The 24,368-nt window shown below is 45.6% G+C and overlaps 1 protein-coding gene across 1 annotated transcript in view; it reads left to right on the top strand.

Annotated features, from left to right (window-relative positions):
• MYO10 (myosin X) overlaps positions 1 to 24,368 on the top strand; it is a 754,439-nt gene that overhangs the window by 441,880 nt on the left and 288,191 nt on the right. Inside the window, exons 20-21 of the mRNA XM_069219725.1 lie at positions 10,307 to 10,431; positions 22,075 to 22,189. Of these exons, the coding sequence (XP_069075826.1) occupies positions 10,307 to 10,431; positions 22,075 to 22,189 (240 nt within the window). The remainder of the gene's footprint in view (positions 1 to 10,306; positions 10,432 to 22,074; positions 22,190 to 24,368) is intronic.

Below are 24,368 nucleotides of genomic sequence, written 5' to 3'. Positions count from 1 at the left end.
AACCGGGGCACCCCCTTCTCCATTGAAGCCTATGTGTTTTGGGGACCACTTTGAACTCTGCACCTGACCGGCCCTGAGCTGCTGGTGGGGTAACTTTGGGGTTGCTCTGAACCCCCAACGGTGGGCTACCTTGGACCCAAACTTGAACCCCGTAGGTGGTTTACTTACCTGCAAGAACTAACAATTACTTACCTCCCCTAGGAACTGTGAAAATTGCACTGTGTCTAGTTTTAAAATAGCTATATGTGTTTTATTTGAAAAGTATATATGATATTGTTATTATTCAAAGTTCCTAAAGTACTTACCTGCAATACCTTTCATGCAAAGTATTACATGTAGAATTTGAACCTGTGGTTCTTAAAGTAAACTAAGAAAATATATTTTTCTATACAAAAACCTATTGGCCTGGAATTGTCTCTGAGTGTGTGTTCCTCATTTATTGCCTGTGGGTATGTACAACAAATGCTTAACACTACTCCTTGGATAAGCCTACTGCTCGACCACACTACCACAAAATAGAGCATTAGTATTATCTCTTTTTGCCACTATCTTACCTCTAAGGGGAACCCTTGGACTCTGTGCATACTATTCCTTACTTTGAAATAGTGCATGCAGAGCCAACTTCCTACAGGGGGCCCCACCCATTTGTCGAGGTTGGTCATGTTGCTGGCCACCTTGAGTCATAGGTGAGGAACCCCTCAGCAAAAACTGTCAGAGTAAATCAAGGACTATAGGTGCCCAAAAAACATTTCCATTCACCAAGACCTCAGACTTCTTCACATGCCTCCAAAAAAGCCACCCACGACTTATTTTGAGAATCAGAGTTTTAGGCCTTATTTATTTACATAATACGGTATAAAAACCCCAGTCATCATTGCAACAGTCAAACAACATATTATGACATATATGACTCATTATAAAAAACTAGACATCGAAACACTTAATCACAAAGTGATTCAGAGTCTGTGTTGGCCACCCTATTGGCCTTTCAGCATCATCAACTTGTTTGGGTCCCCGGCTACAATTTATGGGCCCAGTGTAACAAACCAGTTCATTGACTCATTGAGACCCCTATAGGAGAATCCAACCTACCAAATTTTGTCAGCCATGTGATAAACCCCACCCCCCAAGAGATTTCTTGGCAACCATGAAATCTTAGGAGGAGCTCAAAGACACCCTTAAGACCCACAGCTTTCAAATCCTTTCCACGGATGTGCAGCATAAGTGTGGGTGACTGAAGCTCCCTGCTTGCTATCTGCTGAACTAACTGGTGCAAACGGTCAATGTGCGATCCCTTGTCTTCAAACCAATATAGGTGCAAGCCAGTCTCCTCTGCACGCCTCCAATAGCTGCCCTTCTTAAAGGATATTCTGGCACATATCACAAAGGACTATCCTAACACTCAAATGCTGGCTGAAACCATAAGACCTGCATGCAGAGGAGACTGAAAGAGAATCATTAAAAGTATGATTAAATGTGTCCCTGTAATTGGGCCGACAACAGTCCCCTTTCCCCACAGCACATGTGCTGTCACACAGTGCTAAGGTAGACTTACCAGTTGCAGCAGTTAGATTTCCACCTTTTGATCCTTTTTACTACACTTGAGCCAGCCCAAAGCCTATGGCAGAAGTGAGTGCCCCAATCCTAAATGAATGGGAGATTAAGTTGGTATCATCTATCCCAGCAGCCCTCAATGACATGGAAAGCATCCTGCTAAACTGAAATCTGGTAAGAGATCTTCTGTTGTGGTGGAAAACAAGGGATAAATCCTCCACAGTCTAACCAAAGGAGTATGAAACCTCTCAAAGCAGATAAGGGCCAATCCACTGTGCTCTTAGCTTCTCATAAAAGTATCTGCTTGCCTCCCCCTACCACATTTGTTTTAGAGAAGCGACGGAGAATCATCAGGTCATTGCCCAATAAAGTCAATTGATTTATGCACAGTCCATCATGATTATCATCTTTAGATATGGCTACAACATCAGAGGCCCTGAAGGCCCTGTAGATGCATGAACAAAAGAAGACTTGGGTCCAGTATGCAATGGCAGGTTGTAACAGATCCTAGTCTAGTCGCAGGGGTGCCTGGAGAAAAAGAGATGAATGCCCTCGGACAGCCAGTTTAAATGCTGGTTACCTGGAGCCCCCGCCCTCCAATCAGGAACGAGCTCCACTTCAAAGGTCTTTGACTGGCACACACCAGCTCCTTCCGGAATTTGAAAAATGCAGCTGCCAAACACCCCTGCCTCCCCCCTTCCCCTCGCCAGCTGTTGGGGTCACACCCCTTTGCCAGGTTCTGTCGTGCTGGTGGCCCCTCGAGTGATTCATGGCAGTAGTAGGACCATTTACTGTTGGCTTGTTTCCATTGGTAGGTAATCGCTTTGAATGCTTTAACTGAAGTTTAATAGCGCCTCCTTCCTTGAGGGAGTGGTGGGAAGTGTACACTCCACATTCGAATGAACAATACTCATTCTGGGCCCGTTATACCCATTTTGCTACTCAATGCTGAGGATGGGAATAAGGAGTTTTGGTAGTATGGTTGGAAACTTCGCACGAAAGTGGGTGGGCGTCCTTTACGTAATAAGCCGGTCTGGGCCTTACCCATGCTCTGCTCCCTGTATAGAGTCTGTAAAGCAGGAGAATCTGATCTGCTGACTGCCACGTTACTCACTGACCAAACAAACAGCAAGTGAGACTTCTGCTTTGAACATGAGCAGCTGCACAGCAGAAGTGATGCAAAACAGCCCAGTGTAGGTGACAAGAAGAAATGGTGCACTTCTTGTCTTTGCCTGTGTCTGTGTGGGTATGTTGTGTGTCTCTGTTTATTATGTTTGAGAAGGTATGTGCATGTGGGTGTCTGTTTGCCTGTGTGTCAGTCTCTTATCTTTTTATATCTCTATGTAAGTGTATCCGTCCTTACCTGCTGGGATATAACATATGACTATGCCATAAAGCCCCCTCCCCCAAGACATTTCTTTGGCAAACATGAAATCTCAACCATGAGGCGCTCAGAAAGACACCCTGCAGCTATGTATGTATGTGTGTGTGGCATGCATGTGTGTGCGCATATATGAGTGTGAATCTGTGCCTGTGTGTACAATTAATCCAGACAGATTGGATAGTTCATGCTTATTAAAAGTTCTGTTGACTGTCTGCTGTCTCCTTCAGACCCTGAACTGAAACCAGAAACCAAGATGACTTGCACATTTCACAGCATCCAGGAACTGGTTGGTGCAGTTCATGAGAGCCAAAAAGATCATGTTTGCATGCTTTGATTGCTGTTGGGCACCTGCTGTGGGTGTGAGGATAATAATGGACTGAGCATCAGGGAAGCAGGCATGCTGAATTAAAATGTTTGCTAACATTTGGATCAGCTAACTTTTAGAACCAGTAGCTCCACCTCAACCTGAAACATATTGTTACTCTGCAGACCCTGAATTCGTCTTTTGAGAGGCAAACTTTTTTAATTGTTTGTTTTGTAAATTATACATCATATTAATAATACACCCTGATAGAGATATCATGTTCCACATACAGTGTGGTTAACCTTTAATTGAGGCCGGTGGCTCATGTCATATCCCTATGTTGATTTAGGCTTCATTTTCACACCTGTGAAAAGGCAGAGCCTAGTGTAGTTTAATAGATTTAGGCTCTACTACCACAAAGGGTGCCTGAAACCATTCAACCACCTGAATGCATGATCCTGCATACTGACAAAGAATATGGCCTTTTCGCATTTCTGATGTATGTATACTCCCTATAGAATCCTTCATGCATCTCCAGTCAAGTTAACAGTTAAACTAGTTCATGATGGTAGGGGAACTTTCTTGGCATTAACCAGTTGTAGATGATTTAACAGACACTAGTTGAGATGAAAGCACTTATTAAAGCCCACTCCCAAAGACATGGGAGCTGCAACTTCACGTCAGAGGTACTTATGAAAGACAATGAAGATTGCATCCTCTCCACAGACAACTAGACTACTTCAACAACTGTGTTCTACATCTTTTGTTAAATCCTGTGATGGGAAGGAAAGCTGTTATATTTACGAAAATACCCAAAGTTGCCTTTTTATTTATGTATTTATAACGTTTTCAATGCACACTGCAAAGTAAATCATGTTAAAGTGCAACTTGAGTATAGGAATAATGCCGTTTTACAACACCAAATCCTTGAATGTTTTTTTATCACGTGGCTGCTGATGTGCAAAGACTAGTTACTGCCAGAAATATTCTCATGGTATGACTTCTAAAACGGAATTATTGCTCTTAGATAGAGATTCATCCCGAATTGATTCATCACTGGCCCATGTCTGCCAGATATGCCTACAGGAGGAAGATGTGATCCCTTCCAACAGGAAATGTTGGAAACAACTAGACATCCCTGACTGGGATTCTTTAATCCATTATTACACCTTTGTGTGGAGCACAGGACTAGACATATTCACCAGGCACGCAGTCATGTCTTTCAGGAGTAAACGATATACACTGCCTTTCCTCTACTAAGGAGATGAAGAATTGTTGGTCCTTCTACCTGTAACTCGTTTGGCTGAGCCGTGCTGCAATGTCACAGTTTCTCGATCACGTATTTTCATTCCTTTCCTCCATTCAACCTGACCGTCATGAAAATTAGGGGAGTCAGGCGGGAAGTGAAGTACTGTTTTGCCAGTCTTCCTTCGCTAAATCAGGCTGGTCCAGTTTAAATAGTCATTTTTGATGCTCCGCACCCTTTGTTTTTTTATAGGGTCTCTGGGAAGAGTACAGGCCAAGTCTTCACAGGACTGCATTGAAGTGCAGTACATTTTAAGGATTGCAGCAATGTTTTTTTGGACACACGGTTTAGATTTTTTTGGGAACCATAGTTAAAAGTATGAAAATTGAACAAAAAAATCACAAATGGTCGTCGTTTTTTTACATTGAGGCTGGCAGCCAGCAAGCACACTGATAGCAGGTTTTACATTAAAAAAAAAACAGCTCGCCCAGTTTTACTGAGGGGAAATAAAAAACATGCCTGCTTAAAGAAAGCAGCGGTTAACGCTGAAACGCAGCTGTAATTTTTCCATTGAGCTCTTCCCTAAATTGCTGGAGCCATTATTAACAAGAGTTGTCAATTCCCAAGAACAGAAAGTGCAAGACAGGTCAAAAGTGCCTTTTGTAAGATTTATGACTGGGTTCGCAGCCGAACCTGCATGTAGGATTAGACAACTTCCAAGTCTCTGCGCTGAAATCCATGTGAAGAACCCCTTTCACTGGCAGCAGAAACCTGCAGTGGCTGAATTATCACTGGGCCGCCTCTGTCGCTCTTCAACAGCCCTCTCTGTATGCAGGCCCAGCAGCCGCTAATTATTCCTGGACCAGCCCGGGTTGTCATAGTGACCTAGTACTTTATAGAGCAAAACATTGCTGATCATTATTGTCCAGTGTCTTTAGCAAAGACTGGAAACTGCCTTCCAAGCCAATTGTGGCCTCAGAATCAACCAGCAGAATACAAAAATCTTGCCACAGCGGGAAAACGTGGAATATCATCAATGTATCTTTAATGAACAAGTCAGTTGTTTTTTTTACTCATCTTCGTAGAGAAATAACTTAAGCATTTGTTAACAAGGTGAGCTAGGTTCAACCCGTTTTCCTTTCTTAAGTAGAGAATACATAATTTTCTACGTAAGGCATTATAATAAACTTGGTAAGATCAAGGCTGTCCTGCTGTGTGGAATTCGTAGCTCCTGTTTCTACAAATTGTATTCTTATGCAGTCAATCATTGCCGGCATGGGAGCCAAAAATAGATATCCCTGAACCTTTGTTCATATAAACCCCATATTTCCTCACGCAAATAATGCAGATGACCCCCCTCCTTTTTTTAAGGGTGTTTGGGGAGGATATTTCCCCTGACACGAACTTTCACAAAATGGGTACAGGTGGCAAATCTTACAGCTAAATGTTCCAAATATATTAGCTAAAAGGTCGTACTTTTTACGTGCAGTACCTGAAAATGAATTATTTATTTATTCCAGTGTTTCTGTGAATGCCACTGCACACTGCCAGTATTACTCTGTAGCAGCATATTATCTGTGTCCATAAAAAATATGTGAGGCTGGTAGAAAACAAAAGTAGCTGCACAGAAGGCATATATAGGGGGAGACCCCAGAGTGGCAATGGGAATATGATTTAAATACTATGGCAAGGAGTAATACTAGTTCCTATGTCTATGCCAGTAAACAACCCATCAAACACCTGTGCCAGAAAACAAAATGCCAACTGAATTGATGGAATTGCATGCCAGGGTGCGGTCATCAAATACAAGGATACTTCCATCTGTTGCTAAAATATTGCAAGGTGTGACACTAGGTTGTTACTTAAATGTGGTCCTTTTGATAACATGATGCAGAATGTGCCTTCCTGCCGGGGGTAATGAACAATATTTCAGCCTTTCGAAGATGATCAGTGATTCTAAAATAGACCACTTCTTCTCACTGTGCAGAGCTGTTTACTAAGGTGCTGGTGCTGGTGCAGGTTGCTTAGTATCCCCGGGTTTCTGATTTCAGTGGGGTAAGCCTCAGACAGGATCATTTTTGTTGTCATGCCAGTATTCAAAGAAGGCCTTTTCAGAAAATAAAGGACGATTGTCAATGAGTAATTCACATTGACATTCGGAGTATAAAGCACCTTTGCCTTTCCAGTACCGAGTACTCCTGTTCAAAACTGCTTTGTATCATTTCATTATCCATATATTCCAACAGCATGCAAAGGCACCACTGCCATGCAGTATTCTACATTGATCCCTAGCATGCACATCTTCATTGCAATCACACTCTTCCCATGGCACGTAACGCGCCATTATTGTTGTAGCTTCTTTGTTATCTCCAACACTCTAGGCCTCATTGGCATGCTAAATATCTTCATTTCATTCCACATGTAAGATGCCATTGTCGTGACAGTAAGACTCACCCACTCACAGCCTGTGCACATTGCTCCTCCTTGGTCAGTGAACTGACTGGTGCATGGTGCAGCACACTAGCCAGCGTTAGAATCTTTGGGGTGTGGGTCTGGGCTTAAAGGTGCCATCTGCCTACCATGCTGCTCATCATTGGCTGTCACTGTTGCTATTCCATGGTGCCTGTGAAACACGGCTGGTTGTGTGTTGGTTGTGGTTAGTTACAGCAGACTACACATAGGTTAAAAGAAGACCACTCACGTAGGTCGAAAGAAGGGCCCACACTCAGGTCTGCCTTCATTCAGGACACCTCTGGAAGAGATAGTGAGTGAGTAAGCAAAAAACAATTATAGCACGCTAAGATAAATCTAATTCTCTAAAGGTGCTAAGTACAGAATACCATAATATTCCCAACTTGTTTTACAGGTTAGACGAGAACTGCCATAAAACTCACAATAGTTTTTATGTTTGATTGCGCCTTTACATTACAACATGAAAATTTCTAAAACAAAGTTCAGTACACCTATTTTGATTTAGTAAATTTGGTGCAAATGATTGAGGGGAGGGAGCGGTAGTGCAAGTTATTGAAAGAGTTCTGAATGTTACTATTTGCATGAAAACTACAAGCCAGCAGATGTAAAGTTCACTAGATTTGGTAGGCATGTGGGAACTGGCTTCTTCAGTTGTGCTTTGCTGCCTTCTTGTATTTTTATCTAGCAGTTTTTAAATGATTAAAGAAAATATCACTAACCAGTGTGGATACAAGCATTACGTACATACTGATTTTGTGATAATTATAGGAAAAATGTTTTAAAAAAAATATTAACGTGCTAATCGATTTATTACTCTTGTATAATGTGAATGTTACGATCTGAATGCTTCTTACCGCGATTGCCTGTCATTCTCAAGGCACCACCTGGTCTCTTGGTGGTTCTGGACTGACCAAGCTAAGGGTGACCCTTTCCAGTAGCCACGGTGCTGCTGCTACAGTAACACCAGGCAGACCGTGACCTCCAGAAGGAGTCCCAGAGGAAAAAACCCATTCATGGGAAAAACCTCAGAAGCAACAAACTCCTGAAAAAGAGGTAAGAAAAAGGAGAAGCATAATATGAACTGGAAACAGCAAAAACTGCAAAAAAGAAAAAACAGGAGAAGTCCAAAAAATCACCGGATACAGGAGCGAGGAGCACCACCAGAGCGGAAGTGTTTGCAACGCAAGGAACAGAAGACCAGCTGTGCTTATATACTGGCAAACAGGAAGTGACATACAGAAAGTTCCGAAGACACCATCTTGAATTGGGAAAAGCCACATTTCAGTGAATGGAAAAATCGTCATGTGTAAAAGAAGAAGCAAAGCATGCAGGGAAGGAAACACAGACTCTTGGGAAGAAGAAAAGATGGCTAAGAGGAAACCATAAAGAAAGAGAATACAAAAAATGAAAACAGGCAGAAAGAATAGGTAAGAGAGATTATAAGGTCAAAAAGCGGGCGCTGAGCGAAGCAGCGCCCAAAGAAAGATGTACCAGTCATAATATGGACCGTAAAATAGGCAGCGGTCCAAAACGCGGCTCAAAACGCGGCCTGCAGCAGAAACAGCCGTCCAGGACTCAGACCGCTGATCTGAACGCGGTCCCCAAGTGGGGCGCCGCAGGTCCTCGCGGCATCACAGTGAAACTGCCAAAAATGCTGCGCTATCATAAGGATCAGTCCATACATTTTTCTAAACTCTGTCATCTTATGGGCTCTCACATATGTTTGTGATCATCAAAATTTGTATTAACTTAAAGGAAACAGCTGAAACAGGTCATGACTTGTGCTGTCCGAAATTTGTACACACCAGATCAGCATAATTAAAGACCGTATTATTGAAAGATTTGCTATATAAACCATTGGGGACACTTCATTTCCACCTCCTTGATATTCTGATTGCAGTCACTTACGATGTCAAATCAAAATGATGATCTTGATAATAACTTTGCATCCACCTTGTAGCAGCCACCATGAACATTTAAGAGGCCAAAGGATACAGCTTTTGGAGTATTGGTTGGGATATCATAAAACCCCCGGAATACCACAAAAAACCTGGAAGAACGGAAAGTTGAAAGAGTTGGAGGCTGGGTGGGTGGATGGTTTTTTTAACACATGAATAGAATGACCGATGGATGGATGGAATGATAAAACAATGGACAGATGAAATAAAGTATAGTTGATGGATGGGTAAGTGTTGGAACGATGAAAAGTGAAAAGGTGGACGCATGAGCAGATTTAAGGGTCTGAGGCTGGATGGATAAATGGCTGGAGGGAAAGATGAAGGGATCTGTTTTTATGAAGGGTTAAGTTCACTTGCTTAACTGTCTCAGTGCCATATTAGGAACATATTAATAATTCTACTTTATTGGCCTATGAAAACACGTTCTCTTACTTAAATATTTAGACATAATCACTCATACTTTAACTTAAAAACACATATACTGACAAAGTGTTCCTTAATTTTCTTTACTATTAATCTGTGACTCTCTGTCACTCGGTCATTCAAACCTTTAGACACTTCAACCTCAAGCTCACTCCCTCACATATTTAATGTTCATGACAGGGGTAGAAGTTAAAATTGCATTGATATCTTAACTTAGAAACTTCTAATGTTTTTATTTTAAGTATGCCATATGATTGCTCCACCACGACTTTCATTGAACATTAACTAAGGTTCAATCTGTATAACTGCATTATTTAGTTGGTGTAGGCCTCAAAACATTCAATGTTTGTGTTTTCAAGAGCGCACATTGAAAAGTACCTGACTTTGAATGTACCCCTTATGGACTTACTACAAGAACACTCTAATGTTTGGCACACACACTCATCAGTCATTCTCTTTGAAAATGTACATGAGCATATGTTCTACTTACCTCCTCGATTCTATGATTAAATGATTTGATTAAAACTGGCAGTGTAGGAAGCTCTGCCCCATGTGGAGATGTTTTAGAAAAATGTATCTTTTCTGCTGCCTATTTTATGTTATCGTTTTTCCCACTTATTTTATTTTCTCTACCACTGAGGTTGTTTGTCATCAGGTTAAAAGAAATGTAATAAAGTTTCAAATGTAAAAACTTTAAGATCCATGCTGGTTCCAGACTTGCTAACACTCACTTGAAACCATTGTTCTTTGCTCTGTTTTTTGTGTAAATTGCCTGTGGCGTGCTAAACTTGCAGCACCGCTTCACCTGAGACTGTTTACTTAGCTCTGTTTATTCATCCACTTTTTTGATCTTGGCTTGTATTCTTGAAGCCTGACAAAAAGGCTTTATGAAGGGATTTGAAGAAGGAAGGTATTTGTTTTGCTCTGTAGGACGTTGTCTTTACCTTGAAGTGCTTTCTTTTCAGATGCCAGACCTGTTTGATGAAACCCTTGTGCTGAACCAGCTGCGGTATTCCGGGATGCTGGAGACGGTCCGGATACGCAGGGCTGGGTTTCCAGTCAGGAGGCCCTTCCAGGACTTCTATGTAAGGTAAAGGGGATCAGAAGTGTCAGGTCAACTGCGAACAAAAGGAGATGTCATGCAAGGGCGCCGTCATGCATTATACAAGGCACATTTCAGACAGTTCACCCTTGGCTTCCATTACTTTGTACAAGTAGTGGGACATGTAGGAAATGGGAGCTGGCACCAGTGTAGGAGCTCAGGGCTCAAGCCATCAGCTGAAGAAGTTCTTCGGTGATTATAGGTGATTGAGCCCACTCCTCATTCTCATTCTTTAGATCTCATGCACAACAGTGAGCACCTCAGGCCCCATCAGCTGTGAAATCCGGAGCTCTGAATGTGAGAAGGATTTTGTAGAGGCACATCATGTCCTGTTGCACTCAAAATGGCTTTTTGACTCTTGAATGGAATGGCATTGCCCCCAAACCTCAAACCCACCTTTTACACAACAAAACATATTGCGCTCATGGCACTATTGAGTACCCTAAACTGAGGACCACTCAGATTTCAGGTTTGACAGGAAACGATAATCTCTTCCCCTCTTTCCTTTTCCTTGTGTTCGCCTCTTAAACCTGTAGGTGGATGCCATAAAGTTCCAGCACAAATTATGAAACTCATTATTTTAAGTCATTCAAATGATTCCCTTGCAGAGGGAAGTATCTGAATCATCTGAAATAACAAACTCTACAAATTACAAACATTTATTTTGTGGGTGACGGAAACCCATATTCATTTTTGCAGTTCTGGGCATTAGCAAGTGCTTGGTATTCCTATTTTTTGGAGCTGGTAAGGGAGAGAGGCTCCTCTTTTAATATAGGTTACCGGCATTGCATGACCATAGTTGTATTTGCATCAGATTGGTCATTTGTGTTCATGTGCCAATTGTGGTTTGAATTACTTTTCGTTTTCATTATGCCCTGAAATTGGCAGGTTGGCAAGGTTCAAACTACATGAGGGAACTGTAAAACATCTTAACTAGAAAACTGCGAGGGAGTAATGTTACTGGATAGTTCCTGTAGAACTGGCCAGGCTGATTGCTTCTTCGAAATAGTGTGCATGCACCAATGTACAGGACGTTGCCTATGAATTGATAGATAGTTTGGGACATCAAATGGAATTGCAGAAAAGAAAATCATTACATTGGTGTAAGGAAATGCCTCCTTGGCATGGTTGCCCCCTGACTTTTTGCCTTTGCTGATGCTATGTTTACGATTGAAAGTGTGCTGAGGCCTGCTAACCAGGCCCCAGCACCAGTGTTCTTTCCCTAACCTGTACTTTTGTATCCACAATTGGCAGACCCTGGCATCCAGATAAGTCCCTTGTAACTGGTACTTCTAGTACCAAGGGCCCTGATGCCAAGGAAGGTCTCTAAGGGCTGCAGCATGTCTTATGCCACCCTGGAGACCTCTCACTCAGCACAGACACACTGCTTACCAGCTTGTGTGTGCTAGTGAGGACAAAACGAGTAAGTCGACATGGCACTCCCCTCAGGGTGCCATGCCAGCCTCTCACTGCCTATGCAGTATAGGTAAGACACCCCTCTAGCAGGCCTTACAGCCCTAAGGCAGGGTGCACTATACCATAGGTGAGGGTACCAGTGCATGAGCATGGTACCCCTACAGTGTCTAAACAAAACCTTAGACATTGTAAGTGCAGGGTAGCCATAAGAGTATATGGTCTGGGAGTTTGTCAAACACGAACTCCACAGCACCATAATGGCTACACTGAAAACTGGGAAGTTTGGTATCAAACTTCTCAGCACAATAAATGCACACTGATGCCAGTGTACATTTTATTGTAAAATACACCACAGAGGGCACCTTAGAGGTGCCCCCTGAAACTTAACCGACTATCTGTGTAGGCTGACTAGTTTTAGCAGCCTGCCACAAACCGAGACATGTTGCTGGCCCCATGGGGAGAGTGCCTTTGTCACTCTGAGGCCAGTAACAAAGCCTGCACTGGGTGGAGATGCTAACACCTCCCCGAGGCAGGAATTGTCACACCTGGCGGTGAGCCTCAAAGGCTCACCTCCTTTGTGCCAACCCAGCAGGACACTCCAGCTAGTGGAGTTGCCCGCCCCCTCCGGCCAGGCCCCACTTTTGGCGGCAAGGCCGGAGAAAATAATGAGAAAAACAAGGAGGAGTCACTGGCCAGTCAGGACAGCCCCTAAGGTGTCCTGAGCTGAAGTGACTCTAACTTTTAGAAATCCTCCATCTTGCAGATGGAGGATTCCCCCAATAGGGTTAGGATTGTGACCCCCTCCCCTTGGGAGGAGGCACAAAGAGGGTGTACCCACCCTCAGGGCTAGTAGCCATTGGCTACTAACCCCCCAGACCTAAACACACCCTTAAATTTAGTATTTAAGGGCTACCCTGAACCCTAGAAAATTAGATTCCTGCAACTACAAGAAGAAGGACTGCCCAGCTGAAAACCCCTGCAGCGGAAGACCAGAAGACGACAACTGCCTTGGCTCCAGAAACTCACCGGCCTGTCTCCTGCCTTCCAAAGATCCTGCACCAGCGACGCCTTCCAAAGGGACCAGCGACCTCGACATCCTCTGAGGACTGCCCCTGCTTCGAAAAGACAAGAAACTCCCGAGGACAGCGGACCTGCTCCAAGAAAAGCTGCAACTTTGTTTCCAGCAGCTTTAAAGAACCCTGCAAGCTCCCCGCAAGAAGCGTGAGACTTGCAACACTGCACCCGGCGACCCCGACTCGGCTGGTGGCGATCCAACACCTCAGGAGGGACCCCAGGACTACTCTGATACTGTGAGTACCAAAACCTGTCCCCCCTGAGCCCCCACAGCGCCGCCTGCAGAGGGAAACCCGAGGCTTCCCCTGACCGCGACTCTTTGAACCTAAAGTCCCGACGCCTGGGAGAGACCCTGCACCCGCAGCCCCCAGGACCTGAAGGACCGGACTTTCACTGGAGAAGTGACCCCCAGGAGTCCCTCTCCCTTGCCCAAGTGGAGGTTTCCCCGAGGAATCCCCCCCTTGCCTGCCTGCAGCGCTGAAGAGATCCCGAGATCTCTCATAGACTAACATTGCGAACCCGACGCTTGTTTCTACACTGCACCCGGCCGCCCCCGTGCTGCTGAGGGTGAGATTTCTGTGTGGGCTTGTGTCCCCCCCGGTGCCCTACAAAACCCCCCTGGTCTGCCCTCCGAAGACGCGGGTACTTACCTGCAAGCAGACCGGAACCGGGGCACCCCCTTCTCTCCATTCTAGCCTATGCGTTTTGGGCACCACTTTGAACTCTGCACCTGACCGGCCCTGAGCTGCTGGTGTGGTGACTTTGGGGTTGCTCTGAACCCCCAACGGTGGGCTACCTTGGACCAAGAACTAAGCCCTGTAAGTGTCTTACTTACCTGGTTAACCTAACAAATACTTACCTCCCCTAGGAACTGTGAAAATTGCACTAAGTGTCCACTTTTAAAACAGCTATTTGTGAATAACTTGAAAAGTATACATGCAATTTTGATGATTTGAAGTTCCTAAAGTACTTACCTGCAATACCTTTCGAATGAGATATTACATGTAGAATTTGAACCTGTGGTTCTTAAAATAAACTAAGAAAAGATATTTTTCTATATAAAAACCTATTGGCTGGATTTGTCTCTGAGTGTGTGTACCTCATTTATTGTCTATGTGTATGTACAACAAATGCTTAACACTACTCCTTGGATAAGCCTACTGCTCGACCACACTACCACAAAATAGAGCATTAGTATTATCTATTTTTACCACTATTTTACCTCTAAGGGGAACCCTTGGACTCTGTGCATGCTATTCCTTACTTTGAAATAGCACATACAGAGCCAACTTCCTACATTGGTGGATCAGCGGTGGGGTACAAGACTTTGCATTTGCTGGACTACTCAGCCAATACCTGATCACACGACAAATTCCAAAATTGTCATTAGAAACTGATTTTTGCAATTTGAAAAGTTTTCTAAATTCTTAAAAGACCTGCTAGGGCCTTGTGTTAGATCCTGTTTAGCATTTCTTTTAGAGTTTAAAAGTTTGTAAAAGTTTGAATTAGATTCTAGAACCAGTTGTAGATTCTTAAAAAGTATTCCAACTTTTAGAAGCAAAATGTCTAGCACAGATGTGACTGTGGTGGAACTCGACACCACACCTTACCTCCATCTTAAGATGAGGGAGCTAAGGTCACTCTGTAAAATAAAGAAAATAACAATGGGCCCCAAACCTACCAAAATACAGCTCCAGGAGCTTTTGGCAGAGTCTGAAAAGGCCAACCCCTCTGAGGGTGGCAACTCAGAGGAAGAGGATAGTGACTTGGAGGAAAATTCCCCCCTACCAATCCTATCTAGGGAGAACAGGGTCCCTCAAACCCTGACTCCAAAAATAATAGTCAGAGATGCTGGTTCCCTCACAGGAGAGACCAACACCTCTGAAATCACTGAGGATAGCCCCAGTGAAGAGGACATCCAGTTAGCCAGGATGGCCAAAAGATTGGCTTTGGAAAGACAGATCCTAGCCATAGAGAGGGAAAGACAAGAGATGGGCCTAGGACCCATCAATGGTGGCAGCAACATAAATAGGGTCAGAGATTCTCCTGACATGTTGAAAATCCCCAAAGGGATTGTAACTAAATATGAAGATGGTGATGACATCACCAAATGGTTCACAGCTTTTGAGAGGGCTTGTGTAACCAGAAAAGTGAACAGATCTCACTGGGGTGCTCTCCTTTGGGAAATGTTCACAGGAAAGTGTAGGGATAGACTCCTCACACTCTCTGGACAAGATGCAGAATCTTATGACCTCATGAAGGGTACCCTGATTGAGGGCTTTGGATTCTCCACTGAGGAGTATAGGATTAGATTCAGGGGGGCTCAAAAATCCTCGAGCCAGACCTGGGTTGACTTTGTTGACTACTCAGTGAAAACACTAGATGGTTGGATTCAAGGCAGTGGTGTAAGTAATTATGATGGGCTGTACAATTTATTTGTGAAAGAACACCTGTTAAGTAATTGTTTCAATGATAAACTGCATCAGCATCTGGTAGACCTAGGACCAATTTCTCCCCAAGAATTGGGAAAGAAGGCGGACCATTGGGTCAAGACAAGGGTGTCCAAGACTTCAACAGGGGGTGACCAAAAGAAAGGGGTCACAAAGACTCCCCAGGGGAAGGGTGATGAGACAACCAAAACTAAAGATAGTAAAGAGTCTTCTACAGGCCCCCAAAAACCTGCACAGGAGGGTGGGCCCAGAGCCTCTTCACAAAACAATGGGTACAAGGGTAAAAACTTTGATCCCAAAAAGGCCTGGTGTCATAGCTGTAAACAGCATGGACACCAAACTGGAGACAAGGCCTGTCCCAAGAAAGGTTCCACTCCAAACTCCCATCCAGGTAACACTGGTATGGCTAGTCTCCAAGTGGGATCAACAGTGTGCCCAGAGCAAATCAGGGTCCACACTGAAGCTACTCTAGTTTCTGAGGGTGGGGTGGATTTAGCCACACTAGCTGTCTGGCCGCCTAACATGCAAAAATACAGACAGCAACTCTTAATTAATGGGACTAGAATAGAGGGCCTGAGGGATACAGGTGCCAGTGTCACCATGGTGACAGAGAAACTGGTTTCCCCTGGCCAATACCTGACTGGAAAAACGTACACAGTCACCAACGCTGACAATCAGAGAAAAGTACATCCCATGGCAATGGTTACTTTAGAATGGGGAGGGGTCAATGGCCTGAAACAGGTGGTGGTCTCCTCAAATATCCCAGTGGACTGTCTGCTTGGAAATGACCTGGAGTCCTCAGCATGGGCTGAGGTAGAACTAAAAACCCATGCAGCAATGCTGGGTATCCCTGAACTGGTGTGTGTGAAAACAAGAGCACAGTGCAAGGCACGGGGTGAACAAGTAGAGCTGGAGTCTGGAAGAATGGCCCAGCCTACCAAGAGAACAGGAAAGTCAGTTGGGAAACCAACTACAACACAGCAAAAGAAAGGGAACCTCTCTTCTCAGGAAGAAGTTCTGCCCTCTGAGGGAACTGAGCCTTTGGAGCTTGAACCTTATCAGGTTGAGCTCTTAGGCCCAGGGGGACCCTCAAGGGAGGAGCTGTGTAAGGGACAAGAAACCTGTCCCTCTCTTGAAGGCCTTAGGCAGCAAGCTGCTGAAGAGTCCAAAGGCAAGAAAAATGGAACGCATAGGGTCTATTGGGAAGATGGACTCCTGTACACTGAGGCCAGAGACCCCAAACCTGGTGCCACTAGGAGAGTGGTAGTGCCTCAGCTGTTCAGGAAGTTCATCCTAACATTGGCCCATGACATTCCCCTTGCTGGACATTTGGGACAAACCAAGACGTGGGAGAGGTTAGTCAACCACTTCTACTGGCCCAATATGTCCAACATGGTTAAGGAGTTTTGCCTCTCCTGCCCCACCTGTCAAGCCAGTGGTAAGACAGGTGGGCATCCAAAGGCCCCCCTCATTCCACTTCCAGTGGTGGGGGTTCCCTTTGAAAGAGTGGGTGTGGACATAGTTGGTCCACTAGAACCTCCCACAGCCTCAGGAAATATGTATATCCTGGTAGTAGTGGATCATGCTACCAGGTATCCTGAAGCTATTCCCCTTAGGTCGACTACTGCCCCTGCAGTAGCCAAGGCCCTCATTGGTATCTTTACCAGAGTGGGTTTCCCTAAGGAGGTGGTGTCTGACAGAGGTACCAACTTCATGTCAGCATACCTAAAGCACATGTGGAATGAGTGTGGAGTGACTTATAAATTCACTACACCATACCATCCACAAACTAATGGCTTGGTTGAGAGATTCAACAAGACATTAAAAGGCATGATCATGGGGCTCCCAGAAAAACTCAAAAAGAGATGGGATGTCCTCTTGCCATGTCTGCTTTTCGCTTACAGAGAGGTGCCACAGAAGGGAGTAGGATTCTCACCCTTTGAACTTCTGTTTGGTCATCCTGTAAGAGGACCACTTGCTCTTGTTAAAGAAGGCTGGGAGAGACCTCTCCATGAGCCTAAGCAAGACATAGTGGACTATGTACTTGGCCTTCGCTCTAGAATGGCAGAGTACATGGAAAAGGCAACCAAAAACCTTGAGGCCAGCCAACAGCTCCAGAAGTTTTGGTATGACCAAAAGGCTGCACTGGTTGAGTTCCAACCAGGGCAGAAAGTCTGGGTTCTGGAGCCTGTGGCTCCCAGGGCACTCCAGGACAAATGGAGTGGCCCTTACCCAGTACTAGAAAGGAAGAGTCAGGTCACCTACCTGGTGGACCTGGGCACAAGCAGGAGCCCCAAGAGGGTGATCCATGTAAACCGCCTTAAGCTCTTCCACGACAGGGCTGATGTCAATCTGTTGATGGTAACAGATGAGGATCAGGAGGCAGAGAGTGAACCTCTCCCTGATCTTCTGTCATCAGACCCAAAAGATGGTACAGTAGATGGAGTGATCTACTCAGACACCCTCTCTGGCCAACAGCAAGCTGATTGTAGGAGAGTCCTACAACAGTTTCCTGAACTCTTCTCCTTAACCCCTGGTCAGACACACCTGTGTACCCATGATGTGGACACAGGAGACAGCATGCCTGTCAAGAACAAAATCTTTAGACAATCTGACCATGTTAAAGAAAGCATTAAGGTGGAAGTCCACAAGATGCTGGAATTGGGAGTAATTGAGCGCTCTGACAGCCCCTGGGCTAGCCCAGTGGTCTTAGTCCCCAAACCTCACACCAAAGATGGAAAGAAAGAGATGAGGTTTTGTGTGGACTACAGAGGGCTCAATTCTGTCACCAAGACAGATGCTCATCCAATTCCAAGAGCTGATGAGCTCATAGACAAATTAGGTGCTGCCAAATTTCTAAGTACCTTTGACTTGACAGCAGGGTACTGGCAAATAAAAATGGCACCTGGAGCAAAAGAAAAGACAGCATTCTCCACACCTGATGGGCATTATCAGTTTACTGTTATGCCCTTTGGTTTAAAGAATGCCCCTGCCACCTTCCAAAGGTTGGTGAATCAAGTCCTTGCTGGCTTGGAGTCCTTTAGCACAGCTTATCTTGATGATATTGCTGTCTTTAGCTCCACCTGGCAGGATCACCTGGTCCACCTGAGGAAGGTTTTGAAGGCTCTGCAATCTGCAGGCCTCTCTATCAAGGCATCCAAATGCCAGATAGGGCAGGGAACTGTGGTTTACTTGGGACACCTTGTAGGTGGAGGCCAAGTTCAGCCACTCCAACCCAAGATCCAGACTATTCTGGACTGGGTAGCTCCAAAAACCCAGACTCAAGTCAGGGCATTCCTTGGCTTGACTGGGTATTACAGGAGGTTTGTGAAGGGATATGGATCCATTGTGACAGCCCTCACTGAACTCACCTCCAAGAAAATGCCCAAGAAAGTAAACTGGACTGTGGAATGCCAACAGGCCTTTGACACCCTGAAACAAGCAATGTGCTCAGCACCGGTTCTCAAAGCTCCAGATTATTCTAAGCAGTTCATTGTGCAGACTGATGCCTCTGAACATGGGATAGGGGCAGTTTTGTCCCAAACAAATGATGATGGCCTTGACCAGCCTGTTGCTTTCATTAGCAGGAGGTTACTCCCCAGGGAGCAGCGTTGGAGTGCCATTGAGAGGGAGGCCTTTGCTGTGGTTTGGTCCCTGAAGAAGCTGAGACCATACCTCTTTGGGACTCACTTCCTAGTTCAAACTGACCACAGACCTCTCAAATGGCTGATGCAAATGAAAGGTGAAAATCCTAAACTGTTGAGGTGGTCCATCTCCCTACAGGGAATGGACTTTATAGTGGAACACAGACCTGGGACTGCCCATGCCAATGCAGATGGCCTTTCCAGGTTCTTCCACTTAGAAAATGAAGACTCTCTTGGGAAAGGTTAGTCTCATCCTCTTTCGTTTGGGGGGGGGTTGTGTAAGGAAATGCCTCCTTGGCATGGTTGCCCCCTGACTTTTTGCCTTTGCTGATGCTATGTTTACGATTGAAAGTGTGCTGAGGCCTGCTAACCAGGCCCCAGCACCAGTGTTCTTTCCCTAACCTGTACTTTTGTATCCACAATTGGCAGACCCTGGCATCCAGATAAGTCCCTTGTAACTGGTACTTCTAGTACCAAGGGCCCTGATGCCAAGGAAGGTCTCTAAGGGCTGCAGCATGTCTTATGCCACCCTGGAGACCTCTCACTCAGCACAGACACACTGCTTACCAGCTTGTGTGTGCTAGTGAGGACAAAACGAGTAAGTCGACATGGCACTCCCCTCAGGGTGCCATGCCAGCCTCTCACTGCCTATGCAGTATAGGTAAGACACCCCTCTAGCAGGCCTTACAGCCCTAAGGCAGGGTGCACTATACCATAGGTGAGGGTACCAGTGCATGAGCATGGTACCCCTACAGTGTCTAAACAAAACCTTAGACATTGTAAGTGCAGGGTAGCCATAAGAGTATATGGTCTGGGAGTTTGTCAAACACGAACTCCACAGCACCATAATGGCTACACTGAAAACTGGGAAGTTTGGTATCAAACTTCTCAGCACAATAAATGCACACTGATGCCAGTGTACATTTTATTGTAAAATACACCACAGAGGGCACCTTAGAGGTGCCCCCTGAAACTTAACCGACTATCTGTGTAGGCTGACTAGTTTTAGCAGCCTGCCACAAACCGAGACATGTTGCTGGCCCCATGGGGAGAGTGCCTTTGTCACTCTGAGGCCAGTAACAAAGCCTGCACTGGGTGGAGATGCTAACACCTCCCCCAGGCAGGAATTGTCACACCTGGCGGTGAGCCTCAAAGGCTCACCTCCTTTGTGCCAACCCAGCAGGACACTCCAGCTAGTGGAGTTGCCCGCCCCCTCCGGCCAGGCCCCACTTTTGGCGGCAAGGCCGGAGAAAATAATGAGAAAAACAAGGAGGAGTCACTGGCCAGTCAGGACAGCCCCTAAGGTGTCCTGAGCTGAAGTGACTCTAACTTTTAGAAATCCTCCATCTTGCAGATGGAGGATTCCCCCAATAGGGTTAGGATTGTGACCCCCTCCCCTTGGGAGGAGGCACAAAGAGGGTGTACCCACCCTCAGGGCTAGTAGCCATTGGCTACTAACCCCCCAGACCTAAACACGCCCTTAAATTTAGTATTTAAGGGCTACCCTGAACCCTAGAAAATTAGATTCCTGCAACTACAAGAAGAAGGACTGCCCAGCTGAAAACCCCTGCAGCGGAAGACCAGAAGACGACAACTGCCTTGGCTCCAGAAACTCACCGGCCTGTCTCCTGCCTTCCAAAGATCCTGCTCCAGCGACGCCTTCCAAAGGGACCAGCGACCTCGACATCCTCTGAGGACTGCCCCTGCTTCGAAAAGACAAGAAACTCCCGAGGACAGCGGACCTGCTCCAAGAAAAGCTGCAACTTTGTTTCCAGCAGCTTTAAAGAACCCTGCAAGCTCCCCGCAAGAAGCGTGAGACTTGCAACACTGCACCCGGCGACCCCGACTCGGCTGGTGGCGATCCAACACCTCAGGAGGGACCCCAGGACTACTCTGATACTGTGAGTACCAAAACCTGTCCCCCCTGAGCCCCCACAGCGCCGCCTGCAGAGGGAAACCCGAGGCTTCCCCTGACCGCGACTCTTTGAACCTAAAGTCCCGACGCCTGGGAGAGACCCTGCACCCGCAGCCCCCAGGACCTGAAGGACCGGACTTTCACTGGAGAAGTGACCCCCAGGAGTCCCTCTCCCTTGCCCAAGTGGAGGTTTCCCCGAGGAATCCCCCCCTTGCCTGCCTGCAGCGCTGAAGAGATCCCGAGATCTCTCATAGACTAACATTGCGAACCCGACGCTTGTTTCTACACTGCACCCGGCCGCCCCCGTGCTGCTGAGGGTGAGATTTCTGTGTGGGCTTGTGTCCCCCCCGGTGCCCTACAAAACCCCCCTGGTCTGCCCTCCGAAGACGCGGGTACTTACCTGCAAGCAGACCGGAACCGGGGCACCCCCTTCTCTCCATTCTAGCCTATGCGTTTTGGGCACCACTTTGAACTCTGCACCTGACCGGCCCTGAGCTGCTGGTGTGGTGACTTTGGGGTTGCTCTGAACCCCCAACGGTGGGCTACCTTGGACCAAGAACTAAGCCCTGTAAGTGTCTTACTTACCTGGTTAACCTAACAAATACTTACCTCCCCTAGGAACTGTGAAAATTGCACTAAGTGTCCACTTTTAAAACAGCTATTTGTGAATAACTTGAAAAGTATACATGCAATTTTGATGATTTGAAGTTCCTAAAGTACTTACCTGCAATACCTTTCGAATGAGATATTACATGTAGAATTTGAACCTGTGGTTCTTAAAATAAACTAAGAAAAGATATTTTTCTATATAAAAACCTATTGGCTGGATTTGTCTCTGAGTGTGTGTACCTCATTTATTGTCTATGTGTATGTACAACAAATGCTTAACACTACTCCTTGGATAAGCCTACTGCTCGACCACACTACCACAAAATAGAGCATTAGTATTATCTATTTTTACCACTATTTTACCTCTAAGGGGAACCCTTGGACTCTGTGCATGCTATTCCTTACTTTGAAATAGCACATACAGAGCCAACTTCCTACAATTGGACTCCGTTCACCCGCGAGTCTGAAAGTAATGGCTATGATATTATTCTTTTCTGACTAGTGTCTATTTCTGGTTGGTTAGGTATAAAATGCTTATGAGGAACCTGGCACTTCCTGAAGATGCAAGAGGAAGGTGTGCTGCCCTGCTCTACCTGTACGACAGCACCACTCTGGAGTGGCAGCTAGGAAAGTCCAAGGTAAAGGCTCGATGATAAGTGTTTGCTGTGTATTTCAAATGTATTCTATATAAAGGTGTGATTGCGTTTGAACGCCGTTGCAGCTCCACTGCCATTTAATATTCTCTGATTTTAGTGGTGTATAAAGGTGGATCCAGCAAACTTTCATACCTCTTCTGCTTATCTCGTTGAAAATTATTAGTACTAATAATTTTGCTTTGAGTCTCCTTCTCATCTACTTAACACCAAAAAAACATTTAACAAATGCAAGACTTTGACAATAACTCTATGATTTTACCTCTTTTTTTAATACTTGGATTCCTCAGAAATGAAACATGCAAGCAAGGGTTCACTTTTGTACAGAACAAACAAAAGTGGGAGAACTGCACTGATTCACATTCGATGGAGTGTACCATTGAGGAAGCATATCAGGGTAGCATGTCTTAGTGCTGATTATAGTGATATGGTCGATAAAAAAAGAGGCACTAGCTAAAAACTATTTTAGTGTCCCCCTCAACATCCCTATTGAAGTAGGTTTTGTTTAGGGTCCTATGTTGAATCCCTGTCTGGTTTTAAACGAACGTGCTCCCTTATCAATTTTTAATCTCCTCTTGCTTTTTCTGTTGGACACCTCTATCTTCCCTTTCATTTTTAGCATCCCACGTCTGATCTCTTTTGATATGTAGATTGGTCCCCCACCCTACAAGTATTTTTTAGAGATTGTACTGTGTGTTTGTTAAAGCTTTAATATTTGACTTTAAGCCACATACATCTAGTCAAAAGAAGGACAGAAAGGGGAACAAGAAAGAGAAAGGGGGAAAATTAGTTAGAAATACTGAGTGAGGATAATACAGAGCAGTGGAGATGGATTTAGGAGTTATGAAAGTGAGGGTGTAACTTGTGTAGATAGGCGGAACAGTTAATTGGTACCCTGAATACGTGATCTTTTTCAGATGACTATGCTAATCACTGAACTCCTCTTAAATCCTAACAGAAAACACCTGCCTTTTTGTATTTCATTTTAAATCTCAGTTGTCTTTTGTAGGGACTAAGGGGGTCATTCTGACCCTGGCGGTCCGAGACCGCCAGGGCAAAAAAGACCAAAGCACCGCCAACAGGCTGGCGGTGCTTTTTTCCCCATTCGGAGCGCCGGGGCCGGCGGTTTTCTGCCATTTCTGCCCCGGCGGCGATAATCCGCCAGGGCAGCGCTGCTTGCAGCGCTGCCCTGGGGATTGTGACCCCCTTACCGCCAGCCTGTTTCTGGCGGTTTTCACTGCCAGGAAGAGGCTGGAGGTAAGGGGTGTCCTGGGGCCCCTGCACTGCCCATGCCACTGGCATGGGCAGTGCAGAGGCCCCCTAACAGCGCCCCGGACAGTTTTTCACTGTCTGGCTAGCAGACAGTGAAAAGCGCGACGGGTGCAACTGCACCCGGCGCACGGCCGCAACACCGCCGGCTCCATTCGGAGCCGGCTTCTGTGTTGCGGCCTCATTCCCGCTGGGCCGGCGGGAATGTCAGAATGGGGGCTGCGTGAGTGCGGCCGCATTGGCGGCCGCATGGCGGTTTCCGCCTGGCGGGCGGCAGTAGCCGCCCGCCAAGGTCGGAATTACCCCCTAAGTATCCAATTATTTGGGTGCCAGTTGTTTCAGTTGCTAAATAGAAAAGTATCTTTCACCTTTCACTTAGTGGCAAAATCCTGCTGCTTTTCAACATCATAGTATTTATATATCTGTAATCCTACAATTCCTATAATCCTACAGTAATCCTACAATCCTACAATATATACGTTGGTTCTACCCACAAAAACACATTGTGCCTGTTATTTTAAATTGACCCACTTAACACTCAGCAGTTCAAGAAATCTTAATATCTTCATAAGTTCCTTGAGGCTACAATACCAAGATGGATTTTATTGTAATAAGAGGGACCTGCACTCAATCAATCAATCACAGACATTTATATAGCGCGCTACTTACCCTTAGGGTTCCAAGGCGCTGAGGGGGGTGGGGGGTGCAGACTGCTACTGCTCGAAGAGAACTAAAGTTCTTCATTTGCCACAGATTGTGTCTTGTGACATTAGTTTATGTGTCAAACCAATACTCTGAATCTGATACAGACCTCTAGCTGCAGATTCCTTACCTTTGAATCCCCTGGCGTCCGCTTCAAATCTGGAATCTTTTTGCTGAGCAATACCCTGCACGC

Source organism: Pleurodeles waltl, chromosome 2_2 (genome assembly GCF_031143425.1).
Source record: "Pleurodeles waltl isolate 20211129_DDA chromosome 2_2, aPleWal1.hap1.20221129, whole genome shotgun sequence".
Taxonomy (NCBI): domain Eukaryota; kingdom Metazoa; phylum Chordata; class Amphibia; order Caudata; family Salamandridae; genus Pleurodeles; species Pleurodeles waltl.
This window is presented reverse-complemented; position numbering and strand designations above follow the sequence as displayed.